The following is a 22,397-nucleotide window of genomic DNA, read 5'->3' as shown; positions in this document are numbered from 1 at the left end:
CAATGCCTTCTCTTCTCCATGTGGAACAACCCTAACTCTCTCAGCCTATCTTCATAGCAGAGTTGCTCCATCCCTCTGAGCATCTTTGTGGCTTCCTTTAGACCTGCTCTAACAGGTCCATGTCTTTCTCGTGCTGAAGACTCCATTTCTGAACCCATCTCACAAAATCAGAGTAGATGAGGAGAATCACTGCCCTCAACCTGCCAGTCAGGCCTTTTGTGATGCAGCCCAGGATGGCTTTCTGGACTGCAAGTGCAAACTGTCGGCTCATGTCCAGGTTTTCATCCACCAGAACTCCCAAGTACTTCTTCACAGGTCTGCTCTCAATGAGTTAATCTCCCACTCTGTTCTTATGTCTAGGATTTCCTAATGCAGGTGCTGCACCCTTGCACTTGAACTTCTTAAACTTCATCAGGTTCTCATGAGCCCATTTCTCAAGTTTCTTCAGGTCTCCTTGGATGGAAATCTCCTTCTGGAGTGTCAGGTGCACTGCTCAGCTTTGTGTCATCTGCAAACATGCCAAGGGGACACTCAATCTAATATCCCTGTGATTGAAAAAGATACTAAAAAGCACCAGTCCCAAGACAGATCCTTGAGACATGCCCCTCTTCCCCTACCTCCATGTAGTCATAGAGCCACAGACTAAAGCTGTGTCCATCCAGCCATTTTCATATTCACAATAGTATACCCTTCAAATCCATGTGTATTGGGTTTGCATGGCCTGGTTTTGGTAGCAGGGGGGCTACAGGAGTGGCTTCTGTGAGAAGTTGCTGGAAGCTTCCTCAGTGTCCAGCAGAGCCAAAGCCAGCTGGCTCCAAGACAGACCCACCACTGGCCAAGGCTGAGCCCATCAGTAATGGAAGTGATGCCTCAGGAATAACACATTAAAGAAGGAAAAAAAAATATTGTATGAGTGTAGTTCTGGCCAGAAAACAGCAGACTAAGAATATGTGAGAGAAACAGCTCTGCAGACACCAGTGGAGAAGGAGGAGCAGGAGCTGCTCCAGGCTCCACAGTTGAGATTCCTCTGCAGCCCATGATGAAGACTGTGGTGAGGCAGTTGTGCCCCTGTAGCCCACAGAGAGCATGGGAGTGCAGAGATGCACCTGCAGCCCCTGGAGGAGCCAACACCAGAGCAGGTGAATGCCTGAGAGGAGGCCATGACCCTGAGGGAAGCCTGTGCTGGAGCAGAGTCCTGGTAGGGATCTGTGAAGAGAGGAGCCCATGCTGGAGCAGGTTTGCTGGAATGACTTGTGACCCTGTGAGGGTTCCTGAAGTCCTGACCCCATGGAGGAGAGACCCAAATTGTAGTTCTTGGAGAACCATAGCCTGTGGGATATGGTTCCTAGCCTCCTTCTCATTTTGGAGAAGTTCATTGAGAACTTCTCCCATGGGAGGGACCCCACCCTGGAGCAGGGGAAGGACTCCCACTCCTCTCCTTGAGCAGCAGCAGGAACAACCTGTGATGAATTGACCTTGAGCCCCATTCCTGTCTCCCTGCTCTGCTAGGAGGGAAGAGGAGATAAAGCTGGGAAGAAGGGAGAGGTAGGGGGAAAATGTTCCATTTTTTGGGTTATTTTTATAAGACTTATTTTACTTCTCATTATCCTCTTCTGATGTTATTGGTAATAAATTCAATTAATATGCCTTAGTTGAGTCTGTTTTACCTGTGACAGTATTTGGTGAGAGGTCTCTTCCAGTCCTTAACTCATGAACCATTGTTATATTTTCTCTCCCCTGTCCACTTGTAGAGGAGAGTGATAGAGTGCCTTTGGTGGGTGCCTGGCAACCAGCCAGGGTCAACCCACTACATCATCTCTCCAATTTGGAGATAAGGATTTTGTGTGGACTGTGTTGAAGGCCTGACAGAAGTTTAGGTAGATGACACTGGCCAGTCTTCCCTTGCTGACTGTTTCAGTCACTCCATCCTTGAAGGCCACCAGATTGCTCAGACATTACTTGCCCTAAGAGAAGCCTTGCTGGCTGTTTGGATCACCTCCTTGTCTGAGTATGACTTACAGTTGCTTTCATGAGGACCTGTTCCGTGATCTCCCCAGGCACAGAGGTGAGGTCTACTAGTCAGTGATTCCCTAGGTCCTTTGTATTGCCTCTTTAAAAATCCAGTCTGCTGCTGGATGCCCAAGGACATCCGTGTATGAAGTTGGGCCATGTCCTTCCCTATCCCTCCCTCCTCAGCTCACCCTGATGGTTATTTGTTGTTGTCTCCCCATGTGTGTGCATTGGGCTGCAGGCTCTGTCCCCATCCTACCTAACTCTGCCCTCAGGAAAAACTTCTGGCTTGTTTTGACTTGTCCACTCTGAGCAATCTGTGAGTACACAAACAATGCTGTGAGCTTGCCTGGGGCCTTGCTCTTCCCCACAAGGCTCCAGCCCTGCTGCAGCTGTCTCCTGGTGTCCTCAGTAGAGTTCACAGTAGGGTGTGTTCCTACATGTGTTCGTATCTTTGGTGCTCTTCTGTGCAACCAGACTTGTGTGAATGTACCACAGGTGCATATTTGACAGGTGTATATGAACATATGTCCTTTTGTGTCTCTCCTTACAAATAGATTGTGTTGCTCATGGCAGGGACACTCTCCATGGCTCTGTTCACAAGCTCTGCAAAGCAGCAGGAGCTCAAGTGCAGCTGAAAAGTAATGGCATCACCCTCCTAGAAATCTCTTGAAAAAGAGGCACTGTAATCAACCCATTTTCTGAACCCTCCTTGTCCTGATCCTCCAGAGCTCATACTCCACTGATGATGATGCCAAGTCACAACAAGGACTACCAATTTAGATCCTTAGTTTAGTTCAGTGTAGCAGGACTGGGGCTGCCTCAGCATGATGGGCAGTCCCCCTCTGCCTGCCTCACCAGGTCAGGGCACAGCTGCTAGAGAGTTCAAAGAGATGGAATTTGCTTTATCTTGGAGAAAGAATAAGGAATCCTACTTACTCTCCTTGTTCAGGCTGTGTCCAAATGCATCTGCTTCCTGTGAATTGTTGATGCTTCCAGGTGTGGGACATAGCCTTCCTTCATACCAAAGCCAATGTCAAATGTATTCATCCAGATCATTGGCCTGGTGCTGTGTCAGGCTGAGATCTTGGCCCATATAGGTACTGAATTAAAGAATCACAGTGCATGTTATTAGTGTGCACTGGACTGAAAGGACAGAGACACTGTGTGTTGCACAGGGGAAGCCAATAAACAGAGTTATTGGGCAGATGGGCACCAGTGGGGGATACCCCAGCAACTGCTCTGTGGTACAGATGTCACAGTGTCCCCAGGTAGGAGTAGTGCTTGTACCCTGGGTCTGCCTGTGGAGCAGAGAGAGAATGGGGCACTCCAAGGGTGCCAGGCAGAGCAAGGAGCTGGATTGCCACTATAGTAGCAATTTACCCAGTGACAGCAGTGCAGGTCTTGTGTGTGAAAGGGTGAGGCTGGGCATCACAAGAACATTGGCCAAAGAGATGGAGGAGTTCAGAGACTCTTCCCTAAATCTCCAGCAGGAAGAATGTGCAGGGAACTTTTCCTGTTGGTCCCTTCATGCTTCAGCCCCTGTTTGAGCTTAACTTTACCTTCATCAGCTTCTTCGCTATATTCAGAGAACTGTAGATACCTGAGATGTCCCAACCTTTTAATCACTCACTTAAGCTGAGGGTGGAAGTTGAAAAATAAATTTTGGAATATCACAGAAAAAAAAAAAACAACCTACATGTGTTAATAGTGAAGCCAGATGTTCTTCACAGAAACTCAGAGATTACTGCCATGACCACGTCATGGAAAGGAAGAAGAATGTTGTACACTAGTAGGCCCAACTTTCTCTGGGGACACTCTGTGCCACGCTGTCATCAGTCCTGTTATCCACCATCTATAAACAGTGAAGGGATGGCTAAAAAGTGGGAATTTCCAATAGGTATGCACAGGGTACAGACATTCATTAGAACTGCAGCCTGCAGAACTTGGCTTACACAGTCCCCATCAACCTGATTGCCAAGAAAAATGTGTTTAGTGCCCTGATACCTCTGTCATCCGACCGACTGTTTACCCAGCACTTCCTGACTGAGGCCTCTGATGTACTTTTGCTCAAAACAGTGCCCAAGAGGCAGACTAAGCAAGAGAGATGTTTGTGAACAAAACTTGTCCACCACAGATAGCTCACAGATACTGCTGTCCAGAATGACTTTGCACAGAGCTTTTCTGGAGCAGCGCTGGTCCTTACACAGCAGGGCCTTTGAGGCCCTGAGCCTAAGCAGAGCTGTTCCATCTGTGCTTGGGAGTGACAAGGTACTGCCGAGCAGTGAAGGGTCTGTGAGCATCCATTATTGTCCTTGGACTGCCCTGGCCCATGAGGGTTCACAGGAACTCCAGTGTGAGACCCAGAGTGGTTAATCCCAGCACTGACTTGTGAATAGTGCCAGGCCTGCATACCTGCCAAAATGTGGGTCCTGCCACGGGCCTTATGTTTGGCAGTAGGGCTGCAATGAAGAACTGATCCCAGCTGCCCATGCCCATTTGTGCTGGCCATTGTCTGAGACTGGGCAGTGGAGTGAAGATGAAGATGAGGCCTCAGAGCCAGCTCTGAGGCTATTCCACACAACCACACTTCTGACATCCTTTGGGAACATTTTCTGTCCACCCCAGCACAGCACTGACCAGAGGAGGAGGTGCTGCATTCCCATGATCCTGCAGGTTAGTTTGTCTCCAGGACCTCCCATGGAATTCTAGTCATTACATGAGGACAGCAGAGGTTTATGCAGGACATGTTGGGGGTATATCTGGACAGAGACACTGAAGGGAAAGGACTGATCACCATGGTGTAGCTGGGGATGTTTTGCATCCTGGAATGGGATTATACTCCCCATAGGACCCTCTGCAGTGTATCCCAACCTCATATTTTTCTGGATGAAGGATCTCACTACATTGTCACCTTATCCCCTGCCAGGATCAACATCATTCCACCCTGGCAACTTGCAAGGGCATTTGTATGGAAGGACCACCTGGAGACCCACCTTGAGATGCAAAAATCTTTATTAAGTTTAAAGAGGAAATCAAGTTTGTTACAAGCACAGGCCCTCAGTGCAGGGATCTGGAGGGAAGAGCAAGACACTTCACCTCTTGGCCATGGTGAAGTCCATGCAGGGCATCCATTTGCCTTGCCTATAGAGTGCAGGCTGGCTTGGAGGAGCCTTGCAGCCGAGGGGAGCAGAAGGACACAATGAAAATAGAAACAAGGAGATATGTAGGAAAGACATAGGGCATGCTTTCGAAGTGCCTGAGCTGGACTCCTCCTTCCAGCATTTTCATGAAGAACTAAAGATGGTCAGCTCCTCTGAAAGAAATCACCTGAAGATTCTTCCTTTGTCCAGCACCATGCCTGGAGATCCTGGGGACACTTCCCAAGACCTAGATATGCCCAGCACCATTAACAGGGGAGGCCCCTCCTTCCACCATAGCGCCTGGTGATGCAGGAGATGTCAAAGCCACCAGAGTTGATGGGCACTCCATCAGAGCTGAGGATGTTGCCAACAGCAGCGGAGGTGGAGGATCCCACCACGGTGTTCTGTGGGAAGGAGCTGAGGATGGGGCCAGGCAGGGTCACCACCACAGCAGGCGGCTCAATGACAACAGTGGAGTCCTGGCACTGCCTGACACAGCACTCATTGCAGCTGTTGGCCAGTGGAGTGGGGCCACAGGGCTGGCAGGGACGGCACTGGGTGTTGCAGGACATGACTTGAGGCTTCAGGTGCACCTGGCAGAGAGAGCAGAGAGGAAACAGAGCAGAAGATTGGGTGGGTGGGTGAGGAGCAGCCTGGTTACCCCATTAACAAAAGAGCCAAGGCCATCATGAGGGGGAAGCTGGAGACTGGGCCAGGAACCCTACAAAGAGCAGCCTGACTCAGGAAGTTCTCTCCCAGGGCATAAAGCAAAAGGCACCACCATCACCATCCTGTCTCTATGCCAGCCTCCTCCCCACTTTCCTCTCTCATGACCCGATGCTCCAATCCCCAAGTATGAGAAAGCCAAAGTCAGTTGAGATGTCCACCAAGCAGAGATCTCACTTTGGAAGAGAAAGAGAAGGGACTTCAGACTCACCTGGTTCCCAAGCAGAAGGAAGCAAGAGAAGTGGATGAGAGAGCAGAGACTTGGGCTGCCTTTTATACCTGCCCTTCACTGCCGCAGGACCAGGGGCAGCCTTTGCAGAGGTAACAATTTCCCAGCAAGCTCATCTTCAATGCAAACCAGCACACCTAATGATATGGGCTGTGTTTTCATTTCCTGCACTGCTGCCTTTTCATTTCCAGGTTTGTTCCATGCCTGTTCCCCAATGAAGGCTTCTTCTGATCCCTGGGATTAAAGGCCCCGGGATTTCTAAGGCAGGATTGCAGCAGTGCAGGCAGAAGACTCCATTTATGTACTGCATGGGCCCAGACCAGGAAAGTGATATTACAGTCTGGATAACTCTGGTGGGGCTGTTTGAGTGCCAGCAATCCTCAGCTGGCTGCCCAAGGGCTGCTGTGCATAAGGATATGTCCTATCTTTGTCTTTCCCTCCCTATGGTCACTTCTGTTTGAGTGCCAGCAATCCTCAGCTGGCTGCCCAAGGGCTGCTGTGCATAAGGATATGTCCTATCTTTGTCTTTCCCTCCCTATGGTCACTTCTTCCCTCCCCATGTCCATGGACTCTGCAACTGGTTTTCCCCCTAGTGTGCCTAGCTCTGCTATCAGGAGAAAATTCTAGCTTGTTTTAACTCATGCCTTCTTTGCGCAGCACAGAAAATGTCACGGGTTTGTATGGCTCCTCACAATGCCTCAACCCTGCTGCAGTTGTCCCCAGGTGTCCTCAGCAGAGTCCACAGTGTGTTGTGCTCCTACAACCTTAGCTTCTGTGGAATAGAGAGATGGGCCCATGTAATCCACATGAAGCTCAAGAAGGCCACGTGTAAGGTCCTGAATTTGGGTTGGGTCATTCCCAAGAATGGAGAAAGATTGGGTAATGAGTAAACTCAGAGTAGCCCAGCCATGAAGGACTTGGGTGTACTGGTGAATGAGAGTCTGGACGTGACCTGCAATGTTCACATGCAGCCCTGGAATTGTATCGCAGATTTGTATTGCATCAACAGAGGGGTGACTACCATGTATAGAGAAGTGGTTCTCCCTCAATACCCTGCTCCTGTGCAACCCCAGCTGGAGTGCTGTGTCCCCAGTGTGAAAATGCTGAAGTAGGTCCAGAAGAGGCCACAAAAATGCTCAGAGGGCTGCAGCCCTTCTGCTATGGAGAGAGGGCTGGAAGAGATGACTCTGTTTAGCCTGAAGATGGTTCTGGGGATATCTTAAATCACATTCCAGTGCCCAAAGGGGATCCAAGAGAGATGAAGAGGGACTTTTTTACAAGGGCATGGAGTGATAGGACAAGGGGGAATGGCTTCCTACTGAAACAGGATAGATTCATACTAGTTACCAAGAAAAAATTCTTCCCTCTGAGGGTGGTGAGGCCCTGGCACAGGTTGTCCAGAGAAGCTCTGGCTGCCCTATCCCTGGAAGTGGATGCTGTGCTGCTGTGAAACACATACTCATGTGACTTTCACAATTGCTTCTAGATCCAGGGATTTTGATGATAAAAACTGTCCAAGAAACCTGACTTGGGGCAGATCTATTGGAGGCTATACCTTAAACAAGTCAAACAAGCCTTGTCAATGTTCTCTGCTTAAAATAACACTGCAATTCTCAGAGCAAGTAGCCTACTGGCTCTTCTTCCCATTTTATCTCCATCGGCCTCCACTGCTGGCCACAGCTGGAGAATGAGGCCTTTGGTAGGAAGCACAATTGCTCTTACGGTTTTGACACTGTGACACAGAAGCCCAAGATGGGAAGGGCTCTTCCTTACTCTGCATCAGCAAGTGGAAAACAGCCATCAGCCATACTCTGGACAAGATTCTTCCTGTACTCATCCACTGCCAGAGAGTGGTCCCACTCTTTTTCATGTCTCTCTTTTTCAGGGAAATCACCAGTGCTGGAGGGAGCTCCCGTGTTCTTGGGTCCATGCCAGTTTCTCTGTCCAACAGCTGGTAACATCTCAGTGATCTCCTTTCCTCCCATGAGCTAAAGGAAGGGTTCTGGGGACCTATTTTCAGGCAACCCCACTACAGCACTTCTTATGGAAACTCAGCTCAAGGGTGCTGAATTTCCGGATGGATCCCACCCTTTGAATTAGAATCTGTTGCCCATGAAGTATCATCCCCTTTGCCCAATAAATCTCTTTTTTTTTTTTTTTTTTCTGCTGCTGTTCTAGCATAGCCTGCCTCTCCCAAGTGACAAGGATCTGCTCTGACAGCCCTTGTGTGAGGCTTTGCATGCCTCTTTATCTCAGAGGGCTCTAAGCAGTGTTGATGAGGAATCCACGGCAGGTCTCAGACACTCTGCTGTGTCTTGGATTTCTTGGACCTTTCAGATAATGCTTTTTGTTGCTTTCCAGGACTGTAGAAGGATTCAACATTACAAATATACAATTCTCTCCAAAATATGTCATTCCTAGGCAGAAATGACAAGCAATGATATCTATCTGAGGATAAATCCAGTCTCAGACTCTTTCTGCTGTCCCAGGCATTTTCCCAAATGCCACTGAAAAAGAGCACAGCTGACAAAGGGTGGGAATCAGCCTGTGCCTTGGGCAATGGTGCCTGGGCCTGGATACAGGACTAAGTGCCAAGTGCCCAGGTGGATGCAGGTTTGTGAATCTCCTCCAGAAGTGCTTCTAGAAGGGAGGAGTAGGTGTTCAGTTCAGACTCAATCATCTCATTTGGAGAGCTCTATGCTCAGGTGAAATTAATCCCACACTCTCCATAAAGGTGTGTTTACCATGATGAGAAGCTGATGCCTCCTCATTATGAAGTGATTACATGGACTATCTTCACTGTCAGTGTGCAAAAAGAAAAGCTTTGAGAACATGATTAATGTGTTCAGAAATGAAAATTAGGAGGGTAAAAGCAAGTGCTGTTTGGAAGTGCTAATATCCTCCCAATGAGTGTAAAGAGAGACTTACTTCCCAGCCAGCCTTCCACAGCTCTGCACTTTGAGTGCTTTGCCAATCACATTAACGTTTTTCCACAACAAAGCCCAAAATGGGTGGAACAATGTACTGCTAAAAATTATGTGGGGTTTTAGATGTGGAAATGCCATGACACATCTAGTATGAAGCACACCATTTTGCATAATTTTAATGAAAAATAAGAGAGTAGTTTCAGATCCTAAGGAGAGGAAAGAAGATGAATTATACAAATTTTGTTTGAAGTTTTATGCTAGGAATAATGGCTATAAGTAGAGATATCAGACATTGCCAAATTTTATCTTGAATCAGAGTATGATTTGATGTAATAGCTACAACAATGTGGCATAGATAAAGCACAAAACATCAGGTTAAATGGAGAACACATGTCTACTTCCTAAAGCAATGTTTCCTAAAGTTGCTCGGATTTCTTTAGGAGATTCAGACAAACCCTGACAAAATTAAGCACTTGGCAAACTGGGGTAGAAACCTATGGAAGTACCACTCCTCCAGCTCTGTTACAGAACTATTTATGGACAGGGTCTGTGACCCTTTCCAAGCACGGCACTTTAAAGGACTGCGAGGCATTCTGAATTAACTGGGAATGAACAGAGTGTGGTGGGAGAGCAGAACTGAGGCTCAGTCCAGCCAGAGATGGCTGTAAGGTGATATGAGCTCATGGGGAATTGGTGGCTTCTCACTGCCTGGGATGCCCACACAGACCTACACTTCAGAGGGGATCTTCTGCAGGGAAGAAGTCATGGGAGGACAGGGATGAATCCGTACAACTGATAAAAAGTGAAAAGTCACTTCACTTTTCCTGGAAAGCCCGTCCCAGAGCGAGCTTCACCTCTTTGTTTCTGAGTGTGTAAATGAAGGGGTTCAACAAAGGAGTTACCACTGTGTTAAAGGTATTCACGATTTTGTTCAGATCCAGAGAGTTCTGGGCTGATGGCTTGACATACAGGAACATGGTGGAGCCATACCAGATCGTGATGACACTGAGATGGGCAGAGCAGGTGGAAAAGGCCTTTTTCCGGCCATGGGCTGATTGGGTCCGCAGGATGGAAGAGATGATGTACATGTAGGAAACCAGCGTGACCACACAGGAGACCACTACAACAATTATGGAGACAAGGAAGGTTGCCAGCTCCACAGGCCATGTATCACTGCAGGAGAGGGCAAGGCAGGAATCTATATCACATAGAAAATGATTGATGACATCTGGCCCACAGAAAGTCAGCCTGGATGTCAGAAAGGCCAGCAGGGAAATTGCCAAAAAGCCTCCCAGCCAGGAGCTGAGTGCCAGCCGAACAGAGAGGGCTCTGCCCATGAGGGAGCTGTACCTCAGGGGGTAGCATATGGCTAAGTAGCGATCATAGGCCATGACAGACAGGAGAAAACACTCAGTGGAGCCTAGAGAGAAAATAAAGAACAACTGGAGGATGCAGACACTGAAGGAGATGGTCTGGCTAGTCCCCAGCATGACTCCTATGGCTTTGGGAATAACACTCGTAGTGTACCAGATCTCCAGAAAGGAGAGATTGCAGAGGAAAAAGTACATTGGGGTGTGTAGATTGCTGCTTCTCCACACAAGGGCTATGATGGATGCATTACCTATTACTGTCAGGGTGTACATCAGTGCAAACACCACCACAAAGGAGACTCGGAATTGCCATATGCCTGGGAAGCCAAGAAGGATGAATTCTTTTACACTTGTCCCATTTGCCATGTCCTTCCAAGTGTTGAGGTCTGTCTGCAAAGAAAAAAATGTTTTTGTGAAAGTTTGCATGCTTATGCTGGCCCTTCTGATGCTACAAGTAGTGAAAAAAAATCACCATCCCTGAAAATGTGGGTGGTGCACAGCATGGGAAAATGGCACTTTTCCTATATTTAAATTTTCATAGAAATCTTTTCCTGATGAAACATGTTTGAACAACTAGATCTAACCCTGAAAATCAGGTGTCTCCCAACAAATGAACACTTGGAGAAGTATTTATCAGATCATGCACCTCCTTTACAGCATGGGGATTGTAGTCACTTCTGTGAGATGAAAATCCCACTTAGGAAACTATGGACACCAGGCTGAGGCACTCCAGCTATGGGAAAAGCTGTTACAAGTAGGAAGGCAATAACATAACCTATAGTCTCCAAGGCAGGCAATACTGAGGTGTCATCAAATGCAACCGAGGAATATAAATACTGTCATGAAAATGTGACACTACAAGAGATTTTCCCACCTCTTCTTTGTCAGTTTATTACAAGGGATTGAGACTGAGCTGCAACCACACAGGGCAGCAGGTTAGTATGCCAGTCACTACTCAAGGTCTCCTATACTTGCTTTCTTCCAAGCCTCAGAACAGGAAGCTTTTGCAAATACTTCCATTTCCCTCACTACTCAGCATAGCTACTAGGGGTATGATTCACCTCTTTGCAATTTTGCCATTTCAGAGTCAGGGGAAGGATTTCTGCTGACCAAGCTGAAATATCCATAGTGAAGTACTCCTATCTCAGCTCCTCAGCTTACCCCCTTCTTTCTTCATAGGCAGAGAAAAAGCATGAGGGATATATGGCTCATTTTGTTTTAAAAGCATGGCTAAAAACCCTCTAGAAGTGCCTGGTTGTCTCTGAGGTCTAAGGCAGGAGTCTAGTAAGCACCTGGATGTTAGACATCTCAACTTGGACAGAGATATTCAGCCTCAGCGACTGAAGGCAAAATCCTCTGAGTTTAATCCCATTAAAGGTAGCTCTGCTGAACTGTTCCTGCAGTCAAGGGAGGATTCTTGATCAGTTCTCTAGAGAGAACATATTTTCAGGTGAATGTGGAAGACAGATGGACTAAATCACCATCTGAATAATCTCTTTCTCTCCTATCTGCCTCCACAGCAACATATATCAGAAATTTCATATACTTAGAGTAAAGAAATCTCCCTTAAACCAGCTCTCCTTAAACATGCAAGGCATTGGAAATCTGTGCTATATGTCTTGGGCAGGCTTCACTCACCAGATTTGCCAGTGGAAATGATCCAAATGACATTTTTTCATGCACCGTCCTCCCAGGGTAGCCATGGTCCCCTTGGCTAATGGAGAGCATTGGAAAGAGGTAGATTTATTGGGGGGAAATCTGGATTCAGGTGAAGGTGTGTGGATGAGCAGCTCTCCCCTTGCTGACTCACTTCAAGCTGATGGCAACTGCCTGACCTGGTTTCCTCTCCAGCCAGTAGGATCTGACAGCTTCCACTCCTGATCTTCTCCCTCTCACTGACACCACTGTAATTCCACTAAAAGGAGCTTTGTGTGCACACACACAAAGCATAAACTCTCTTCAGCTTAGCTTCATATAGTGAGATCATACACCAGAGAGTCGCCAGCATTATTAGCATAAGAACATCTCCACACCCACCTCATTAACACAATGAAGCTCCAGCTGGCCACACCTAGGAGACTGTTTTCTGTTTTCCCTCTGGTGTGTTCCTGGGAATTTGACCTCTGGGAGGCCTTATGGGCTTGTCAGAGATGAATAGTACTCTCTCTTCACACAGGCCAATTAAAGAACAGCAATGCAATTCCCTACGTGGCTGCTAGGCTGGGTGTTTGCCTCCTACCTGCAGCTGTGGTATGAGAACCTTGTCAGGAACTCAGCTGACATGGAGATGTCTGAAATAGTCATGGTCCAAGACACTGGTGTCAAGCATTTGGTGCTGAGTACTAAGAGGGTCGTGAAACCTCCAGGGTGAGAAGTAACTAAAAGCAACTATGGATACAGAGACTGTAAGGTAAGGGACTCACCTACCTCATTTCAGAGCCTCCAAATGCAGTTAAAGCCTCTGTCTTCAGCTTTAACTGAAGTGAATAACTAAGTAAAGATCTAAGTTAAAAATCAGACAAGACATTAGTAAATGGAAAATTTATTTCCCCTGACTCCAGAAAAGGTGTTGTCTATTGAGGTACTCGCCTTTGCTCCATTCATCATCAGCTGAGAGAAACAGACACTCTCAAGCCTTAGTTCTACCCTTAGAAAAAATGATCTCTTACAGATCAGGCAATACAGGCCTTACAGACACCTATTTTTCTTCTGTTGACACTCAAGATAAACTAGTCAGCTGGCTTAGACCACACACACACAAACACACACACTTCTCGTCCTCTAGACATCTTGAGTTAGATTCACCTCCAGAGAGAGTCTGTCTGGACTGTCCAGGACCACCACACAGGTGTTGGACTTGGCAGAGACATTTTCTGTAAGTCCTGTGTCCCAGGCTTCTCTGTGGTTGAGAGAAAACTGCCCGGTACTTGGTTTGAGGTGGAGATACAGCTAACGGGAGTAAAGTTCTCAACTTGAGCCTATTTGCTGACCATGATGCCTGCTATCAGTCTGTCCTATCCATGGAAATGGATGTGGGGTTTAGCCATGGAATGGAGGTGTTGGAGCCTGTGGGTTCACTTGTGACTGCTTAATGAAGCAAGCCATGCACACATGACCAGGTATACAGGCCCTGCTGTGAGCTTGTCCTAGTTGGGGAATTCAGAGGCCACCACTGGTCAGCGGCAGGATTTGTGTCTCCAGAAAGATGATTCCTGTCATTTCCTGGCACACCTGCTTTGGGATGGGGTAAGTCCCCTGGGTGACCTGCTGTCCCATCAGTGACTGTGGGAAGAGTCTACAGAGTCTGTTAGATCTGGTCCTGAAGATGGGTTGTACTGTCCATCTGCAGGACATTCTCTGAGACCAAGGAGTCATATCTGAGCAGAAATGTTGGAAGGCTGAGCCTGATCCCTGCTGTCTGTGGAAAAGTCAGGGATGTCTTCCTCAGCTCTAAGGGACAATGCCTGAATGAGCCCCACTTCTATGTTTCCCACCCTCCCTTTCCTCTGGGAATAATCAATGGTCTACTTGTGTCCCCCCCTTTTCCTCTACCAACCATGGCAACACTTTCTGGTCTCAGCAACTTGAGACAAGGACACCAATAAAAGATTACATAGAGGCTGAGGATGAGATGCAGAAAGCTTTATTGTCATTGAAGTGGGAAATTAGTTCCCTTATAGAGGAGGCTACTGGTGGTGGTGCTGAGAGACCACATGCAACTGCAGAATGTCTGTGCCCACTTTGGAGAGCCACTGGAGAGACAACAGGACATCCATCTGCCTGCCCTACAGTGGGCAGGGGTTAGCAGATCCCCCAGAGAGGCTCTGAAAGTCTTACAGTCCAGAAGTATGGAAGACAAGAGAGAGGTGGAAGAGAGAGTAAGGCAGGGAAAGCAAACACTGGCCATCGTTTCAGAGAGTCCCACCTGCCCTCCTTCAGTAGGGCAGCATTGGTTGCTCAGCACCTCTGAATTCGATGGCCAGGAGCTTTGTCCTCAGTCCAGCATCAGCTTCTGGGTTCCTGGTGGTCCTTGTGAAGGCTGCACCAGATGCTTTAGCATGGACGATATCTGCTGCCACCGTAGCGGTTGGTGATGCAGGAGAGGTCAAAGCCACCAGAGTTGATGGGCACTCCCTCAGAGCTGAGGATGTTGCCAACAGCAGCGGAGGTGGAGGATCCCACCACGGTGTTCTGTGGGAAGGAGCTGAGGATGGGGCCGGGCAGGGTCACCACCACGGGAGAGGGCTGGATGAACACGGTGGAGTCCTGGCACTGCCTGACACAGGGCTCATTGCAGCTGTTGGCCAGCGGGGTGGGGCCGCAGGGCTGGCAGGGCCGGCACGGGCTGTAGCAGGACATGTCTGGGGGCTGGAGATGTACCTGAGAGAGAGGGAAGGGAAGGAAGGAAGCAGAGCACAGGCACATGTGGGGAGCCATCAGCCATGAGTCCATCATCCCACTGCAAGAATTGCAATGGTACCTGCTTAAGCCAGAAGGGAGAAACTGGACAGTGAAAGAAAGGGGTTTTCATCCTCATCCTGACACAGTACTGCAAAGTGTCACCTTATTTCTTCAATAAAGAGCTCCCTCAGCCAAATTCTGACACTAAGACCTTAGTTCTTCTCTGACCTCTCACAGGCTATAGGAACACACATCTGCTTCACCAGAAAAGGACAGGGGAAAGGGCTTTAGACTCACCTGGGTCCCAAGGAGAAGGAGGCAGGAGAAGTGGATGAGAGAGCATGAAGTCGGGCTGGCTTTTATAGTCACTCTGAGTTGCCCCAGGCCCAAAGGTGGCTTCTATGAAAGTGATAATTTCCTAAGGTGCTCATGTTGTATGGAAAACATGCCAGATAATGACATGGGCTGGGTGCTTGTTTTCCATGTTGCCACCTTTTCATTTCCTGGCTTATGTCATAGACATTTCTTCATAGAGGCTTCTTCCAAGCACTGAGATTGAGATGCCTCAGGATTTCCAGGGCAGGAATGTGTCAGTGTCTGTGGAATCCTTTGCTAACTGCTGGATGGGGGCAGTGCAGGGAAATGAGGTTGGCCTGGAGCTCACTAGTGGTGTTGCCTGTGGCCTTGTTGATTGGAAGGGGCACAGCTTCTCTCAGCTCTTCCACCCTTGACTGGTCACCCAAAGATATGCCATGATACCATTGCAAAATGATATGCCATGTCTCTTTCCTCCATGCCTCCCAACTTGCTCCAGTGTTCATTTGTGTTCAGAATCTCGGGCATTTGGGCTGCACTGTTGGGTTTCATTTTCCTGCTCCTAAAGCTCTCCTTATGTCCTTCCAATAGCTCCAAGGAGGGAGAATCCTCAATTCATCTGGGCAATGTGAGCCAGTGCTTGGTCACCCTCAACAATAAGGCGGCTTTCCTATGTTTCACACACAGCTTCCAGTGTTCCAGCCCTGTGCTTGTTTCCTGTGGTCCCATCACTAGGCACCTCAGAGAAGTGCCTGGCTCTGTTTGCCTTGCACCCTCTGGATTTGGGTTGCATGGCAAGGTTTTGGTTGTGGGGGAGCCAACACCAGATGGATTTAAGACTGATCCACTACTGACCAAGGCTGAGCTCATCAGCAGTGGTGGAAACACCTCTGGGATAACATGTTTAGGAAGGGAGAAAACACCTAGCATGGAACAGCAGCCAGAAGAGAGGTGAGAGATGTGAGAGAAACAACTCTGCAGACACCAGTCTCAGTGAAGAGGGGAGGTAGGTGCTCCAGGTGACTCCATAAAAGCTCATGCTGAATGAGGCTCCTGTTAGGACCTGTGGTTCTGTGAGTGACAGGCCCATGCTAGCACAGGTTTGCAGGCAGGACTTGTGAAGAACTGGAGAAGTTTAAGGGGTACATGGGAGACAGCCTCTGCTGGCACAGGGGAAGTGTGTGAGAGTTCCTTCCCCGAAGGAGAAAAGAGCTGCAGAGAGGTGTTGAACTGACCTCAACTCCAAATCCCTATCCCTTTGGAGAGGAGAAAGTTAGGAGTGAAGTTGAGCTGAAGAAGAAGGGAGCAGTGGGGGGGAAGGCGGTTTTAGATTTTAGGTTCATTTCTCATTACCCTACACTGACTGGATTGCAATAAATCAAATTAATTTCCCCAATCTGAGTTGGGTTTTCCCATGAGGGTAATTGATGAGTGATCTTTCCTGTCCTTATCTACACCCAGAAGCCTCTTGTATTTTCTCTCCTCTGTCCAGCTGAGGAGAGGGAGTGATGGAACAGCTTTGGTGGGCATCTGGCATCCAGCCAGTGTCAAAGCACCACACCCTCCTTTCAGGTGTTTATATATGTTAGTAAAATTCATCTAAGCCTTTTCTTCTCTGTAAAGAAGAGTCCCAGCTCTCTCAACCTTTCCTTATAGGAAAGATGCTCCTGTAAATGAGTTAATTCATCCTCTTTTTGTCCCTTCATTGAATTCTCTCCAGCACTTCCATAGCCCCCTTGTACTGGGGAGTCTACAACAGGAACCAGTATGCCAAGAGCACCCTCACCAGTGTTGGATAGAGAGGAACAGTCTTCTTCCTGGACCTTGTGGCAGCACTCCTTCCACTGCAGCCCAGAACACTTCTGGCTTTCTTTGAGGCAAGGACCTATTGTTGGCTCATCATCAACCCAGGTCTTCTTCTGCAAAAGGGCTTTACAGCTGAGGGGTGCCCAACACATAGTGATGCACAGGGTTGTTCCTCCCCACATGCAGGACTTTGCCCTTCCCCATGCTGAACTGCAGGAGGTTCCTGTCAGGCCACTTCTTCAGCCTGTCAAAGTCCCTCTGAAAGGCAGCATCTGCAGTATTGTAAGAATGATCAATTGCTCCTGGGTAAACAAGGGCAGCACAAATATATTTCTTCTTGGGAGAACAATGGAAGTTTTTTATACAAGTAAGATGGCATTAAAGGGTCCAGTCTGCTTCATTTAGTCCAGTGTGCTTTTCAGTCTTGTGGCCTATTGAGCCAAAGAACACTGAGAGACTCAAGTGTTATTATGGAAGCCCGTGATGATTGTCACATCTTCTGTCATGGGACAACAACCAGGTTTTCTGGGAGCAACTGAAAGTGACTGATGATGGCTGAGAAGTATAACATACAGCACCTAATAAAAGAAAAATCCCTAAATGCAGTGGCACACCCTGTAATGTGTCCTGGTGAAACTAAGATATTCAAAGAATCAAGAAGGCATAGGTTGGTTTAGCTTAGAAGGGACATTTAAAAGGTCATCCATTTCAACCCCTTTAACTATAAGGTGTGTGGAGTGGGTAAGGAAGTTGTATTTAAAAAAATTAAGACTTTTTTATTTTTAATATGCAATTAAAAAACAATGGAGTGGGGTAAAGCAGCCTGACCCGGTCTGATCTGAAAGATCATACACTTCCACACTTATTTAAAGAACACATTAGGGAAAATTGCTGCAAGAGATGCTAGTCTGGATCTTCTGAAACACATTTTGGGTAGCTGGTCATGGGAAAGATCCACCTTCATATTTTTCAAAAAGCATCAACATCCAATAATTTTTCATCTGGATTGCTAGAATTAAGTTTGCAAATCTGTTCAAAAATAAAGCCCTTTTTGCAGTGGTGCAGGGCAAAGACACAGTCATACCCACAGGCCATGGAGGAGGGATACCACAGAGCTTCTTCTGGGAAGCAATATCCATAGAAATGTGCTTAAAAAGGTCATGACTCTTCAGGAAAGGGAGCACTGTTTGGAGGGAAGCCATAGGAGTCAAAACCTTGCAGAGTTCAGATGTGCCAAGAAAAGTGCTGGCTGGTGCTCTCCAGGCTGTGGATGTGTATTCATCACCAGTCCTGAGGAAACATGGGCCTTAGGGAGCCAGTTGTTGAGGGAAGTGCCTCTGCTGAGAAAATGCAAGAGATCTGGTCCATCTCAGACCTCTGTCTTAGAAGAAAATTCTGCCCCTGAAGTGTCTGTTGATTATTGCCCCAATCTGTTCTACAAGATGTGCAGGAGGTCCCATGAGGGCCAGATCTGGGCAGGAGTGCCAGGGCCAGAGCTGGTGCTGGGGCTCAGGGCAAGGCCAGACTCAAGAGAGGTCCATGTACAGGATCCATCCTGGGACTGCTGTGGGTGGTGAAGGGGCCTGGCCAGGTCAGGAGAACAAGAATAGCTCAGGCCAGATGCAGGCACTGAGAGGGCAGAGCTGGGACAGGCCTGTGCTAGGCCTGGGTTGTCATAGAACCCCTGGCAGGGACCAAGGTGAACCTGAGCCCATGGCTGAATTGGGTCTAGGTGGTCTTGGTCCTGGTGCTCCCTGTCCTGGGGTTACCTGCTGACTCTGCTCTGACTCCCACAGACTCTGTCTGGGGTAGAAGTGCACTCGTGGCTCGCTTGTGACACCTGTGAGGCCATGGAGTTCTTGGGCCTCAGGAAAGCTGCTCTGTCCTGGGGCAGGACAAGGCAGAACAAAGCCCTGTTGTGTGCTTTGCCACCACTCCCTGTCCCGGGGCTGGCTTCTCCTGATGGGTGCTGGCTTCAAAGGGAGAGGGGACTCCAGCGTGGGGCCTGCTGCAGCTGATGCCACTGCTGCCCTGGGAACACCTCAGCCCCACAAGCAGCACCAGGTGAGCCAGGCCAGAGGCTGTGCTGCAGGCAGAGAGGGCTGCACGGGGACGTTGTCTCTGCTGCCCATGACCAGGCACACTGACCATGGCCCCTGCATCAGGGGATGGAGGAGAGAAGCAGTAGAGTAGGGAATGTAGGCCATTCCAAGGCTGTTAACCCATTTCCAATTCCTGCCAATCTTTCACTTGTGAGCCTTCTTGCCCTGCACAGCTTCACACAAAGCAAGAGAAGCACTCTTCCCCAAGAAGAAATGTGGAAATGCTGACCTCCTCAGGGCTTCCCACATGTCTGCAGTTCTCTTCTAGAGAACAGTAGTTTTCAGGAGTCCTGATTGTATGATGTACTTCAGGTCCAAGTGGTATTTCTGAGAGAAGATGCAGCTAGGCAAGGACTGACAGCCATTGGCAGTGGAATAACTAGGGAAGTCTTCCTTTATGGATGAAAGACTGGCTATGAGTTGAAAATGTGCTCTTGCAGCCCAAAAAGCCAACAGTTTTCTGATTCTACCCCTCTACATTGAGACCCCATCTCGAATACTGCCTCCAGCTCTGTAGTCCTCAGCAGAAGGAGGACATGGATCTTTTGGAACAAGCCCAAAGGAGGCCACAAAAATGATCTGAGGGCAGGAGCACTTCTCTTGTGAGGACAGGCTGAGACAATTGGGTTTGTTCAGCCTGGAGAAGAAAAGGCTTTGAGGAGACTTTGTTGCAGCCTTTCAGCATGTAAAGAGGGCTTAAAAGAAATATTTTAGCAGAATTTTTTTTTTGATAGGGCAGGGGAAACAGTTTTAAACTAGAAGAGGGTAGATTCAGACTAGCTATGAAGAAATGTTTTACAAAAAGGGTGGTAATACAGAGGAATATGTTGCCCAGAGAAATGGCAGATCCCTGTAAACGTTCTAGGTCGGGTTGTGTGGGGCTTTGAATAATCTGGTCTAGTGGAAGGTGTCACTACTCATTGTAGGAAGATTGGACCAGGAGAAATTTAAAAGCCCCTTCCAACCCAAAATTCTATGAAATTCTGTGCTGCCTCAGTGTGTGGAAGCAGTGCTGGAAAGAAGAGTCATCACAATTTGTCCCACCCCCCAAGTACCACTAGGAATGATGAAGGGTTCCCCTGGGCCCCTCAACTAATGGCTTTTCTGCTCAGCACTCAATGTACATATGAAAGACAACTAAAGGACACAAGCAAGGTTGCAGCAAGTTTTTAATGTACACAAAGGTGAAAATTAATTAATTCTAAGTAGAGGCTCCAAGTATGAAGAGGAGCAGAAGCAGCCAAGAATCTCTTCCCTTTTCCTGTGTCAGAGTTCCCACAGGGAATCTTTTCACTTGTCCAACAACAGGACACAGTCCAGCATGCCCCTGCATGCTGGTTTCTGGAGTTCTCACAGCTGCTTTTGAGCAAAGCACTAGAGAACAAAGGCAAGCTTGAGATAGGGTGAGAGTGAAAGAGAGGAGAGGTAGACACTGCCAGGTTTTCAGAGAGCCCAGTATCAGCTTCCTCAGGCTGATCCCTTCAAGTTTGCCCTGGCAAGGCAAATCAGTGATAATCAACTACTCTTAAAACAATGTCACAAAGGTTTGATCCTTTGTCCAGCTTCATATTCTGAGTTCCTGGGGGTCCTTATCTGGGGCCATTGACAGCAGCTTTAGCAGGGACGACATCTGTTGCCACCATAGCGGTTGGTGATGCAGGAGAGGTCAAAGCCCCCGGAGTTGATGGGCACTCCCTCAGAGCTGAGGATGCTGCCAACAGCAGCTGAGGTGGAGGATCCCACGGCGGTGTTCTGTGGGAAGGAGCTGAGGATGGGGCCAGGCAGGGTCACCACCACAGGAGAGGGCTGGATGAACACGGTGGAGTCCTGGCACTGCGCGACACAGGGCTCATTGCAGCTGCTGGCCAGCGGGGTGGGGCCGCAGGGCTGGCAGGGCCGGCAAGGTTGGCACTTCTCTATGCAGGACATGTCTTGGGGCATGAGGGGCACCTGGAAAGAGGTCAGGGAAGATACACAATATAAGGATACATGAGGAGCAGCCTGTCACCACATCAGGAGTCAAATAACATGCAGGGCCAGGAGTTGGAGGCTCTGCAGAGATGTGAAGGCTCATTGGCCTCATCCTGCCACGGCCTAAAAAGAGCCACAAGCTCCTATGCAGCCACTGCCCAGGCCCCAAGTCAAGATGACAAGTGATGACAGTTCCAGCCTCCCTGCACTCCCTTCTCCCCACCTCTCTCTCCCATGACAAACAGCCCCAAGAGCCATCATAGCATACAGCTGGAATCAGCTGAGTCGTCCATTGAGGTGAGATCTCCTTTTAGAGAAAGCAGAGGAGAAAAGGTTTCAGACTCACCTGATTCCCAAAGAGAAGAAGGCAAGAGAAGGGGATGAAAGAGCAAAGAGCTGGGCTGGCTTTCACCATGGACTTTTACTGACTCAGACTGCCAGAAGTATCCCTTCTAGAGCTGATCATTTTCTGACAAATTCATCTTGAATGCAAAACATCTCATTTAATGCTGTGAGCTGTGGTTTGGCTTCTTAAATGGCTGTGTTTTCGCTTCCTGCTTTATTTCTGGCACATTCCTCAATGAAGGCATCTTTTGCATGACAAGATTAGAGGCCCAAGCATTTCTGCATCAAAACACATCAGCATCAGCGCAGGACTCACGCCACATGCTGCAGGAATCCATTAAAAGTAAATTATGTCAGTCTGGGTCACTCCATTGAGATCTTAGGGGCCTGTGTCCTGAAGAAGTGGCCTTGTTCCTGGCTTTGACTGTATCCCACCAAACACAGTGCCCAGGACAATTCAGGTGGCTGGCTTTACCTTCTCCTGTCATGCACCAGGGATACAGAAAGGGGGAGAAAAGGTGGAATGTTTTATTCAGCTGTCAGAAAGAAAGGCAAATGACATAATAAAGGGACTTCCACAAGGACAAAGGCGACAAAAGGAAGAGTAAGGAAAGTGTTGGACTCCTGCTGAATGAGATGAGGGCCCTGGTGACACAGGATAGAGAAAAAGCTGAGGTGTTGAAGGCCCTCTTTGCCTCAGTCCTTATTAGCAAGACTGGCCTTAAGGAATACCAAATGTAGACTAAGGGTAAAGTCAGGATCAGGGAACACACACCCTTGATGGAAGGAGATAGGTCAGTGAATCCTTAGCAAACTGCACATATTTAGGCCCTGCTGGAATGTACACACAAGTGGTAAGGGAACTGGCTCCTGTCATTGCCAGGTCACTCTTGGTTACCATCAGCTGAGCATGGTGACTGGATACTGGAGCAAAGCAAATGCCACTTCTGTCTTCAAGAAGGAGAAAAGGAGAACCCAGGAAGCCTCACCTTAGCCCCTTAGAAGGTGATAGAGCAACTAGTCCTGGAAAGCTCTCCTAATCAAGGCATGTC

General features: G+C 48.3%; 3 protein-coding genes and 1 pseudogene across 4 annotated transcripts; all 4 read right to left on the bottom strand.

Moving 5' to 3' along the window:
* Nucleotides 1-5,419: 5,419 nt before the first annotated feature.
* LOC128800030 (feather keratin Cos1-1/Cos1-3/Cos2-1-like) lies at nt 5,420-7,766 on the bottom strand. Its single transcript, XM_053964913.1, has 2 exons — nt 7,740-7,766; nt 5,420-5,746 (listed from the first exon to the last, which is right to left on the bottom strand). Exons 1-2 carry the CDS (start codon nt 7,764-7,766, stop codon nt 5,420-5,422), a joined length of 354 nt encoding a protein of 117 aa, XP_053820888.1.
* Nucleotides 7,767-9,850: 2,084 nt separating this feature from the next.
* LOC128800279 (olfactory receptor 6F1) lies at nt 9,851-12,250 on the bottom strand. Of its 2 annotated transcripts, XM_053965395.1 has the most exons (3): nt 12,216-12,250; nt 12,044-12,119; nt 9,851-10,795 (listed from the first exon to the last, which is right to left on the bottom strand). In XM_053965395.1, exons 2-3 carry the CDS (start codon nt 12,074-12,076, stop codon nt 9,851-9,853), a joined length of 978 nt encoding a protein of 325 aa, XP_053821370.1. In that variant the 5' UTR covers nt 12,077-12,119; nt 12,216-12,250. The 2 variants fall into 2 exon arrangements, with proteins under 2 accessions (XP_053821370.1, XP_053821369.1); XM_053965394.1 differs by lacking the exon at nt 12,216-12,250 and having other exon boundaries at nt 12,044-12,133.
* Nucleotides 12,251-14,053: 1,803 nt separating this feature from the next.
* Nucleotides 14,054-18,980, bottom strand: LOC128800299 (feather keratin Cos1-2-like; annotated as a pseudogene).
* Nucleotides 18,981-20,643: 1,663 nt separating this feature from the next.
* Nucleotides 20,644-21,370, bottom strand: LOC128800328 (feather keratin Cos1-1/Cos1-3/Cos2-1). Its single transcript, XM_053965442.1, has 2 exons — nt 21,347-21,370; nt 20,644-20,979 (listed from the first exon to the last, which is right to left on the bottom strand). Exon 2 carries the CDS (start codon nt 20,968-20,970, stop codon nt 20,644-20,646), a length of 327 nt encoding a protein of 108 aa, XP_053821417.1. The 5' UTR covers nt 20,971-20,979; nt 21,347-21,370.
* Between the last annotated feature and the right edge of the window lie 1,027 nt (nt 21,371-22,397).

The sequence above is a fragment of the Vidua chalybeata genome, chromosome 26 (assembly GCF_026979565.1).
Source record: "Vidua chalybeata isolate OUT-0048 chromosome 26, bVidCha1 merged haplotype, whole genome shotgun sequence".
Classification (NCBI taxonomy): Eukaryota; Metazoa; Chordata; class Aves; order Passeriformes; family Viduidae; genus Vidua; species Vidua chalybeata.
Note: the sequence above shows the minus strand (reverse complement) of the source record. Positions and strands in the feature narration are given on the sequence as shown.

What these genes read in the sequence shown, in the direction of transcription:
- LOC128800030 (XM_053964913.1), bottom strand. Translation starts at nt 7,766, where the DNA reads ATGGAGATAAAATGGGAAGAAGAGCCA. An exon ending in TAAAATGGGAAGAAGAGCCA is followed by an intron (nt 5,747 to 7,739) that starts GTAGGCTACTTG and finishes TCTCTCTGCCAG; the next exon opens with GTGCACCTGAAGCCTCAAGT.
- LOC128800279 (XM_053965394.1), bottom strand. Translation starts at nt 12,133, where the DNA reads ATGCTCTCCATTAGCCAAGGGGACCATGGCTACCCTGGGAGGACGGTG. An exon ending in CATTTCCACTGGCAAATCTG is followed by an intron (nt 10,796 to 12,043) that starts GTGAGTGAAGCC and finishes TTTTCTTTGCAG; the next exon opens with ACAGACCTCAACACTTGGAA.
- LOC128800328 (XM_053965442.1), bottom strand. Translation starts at nt 20,970, where the DNA reads ATGCCCCAAGACATGTCCTGCATAGAGAAGTGCCAACCTTGCCGGCCC.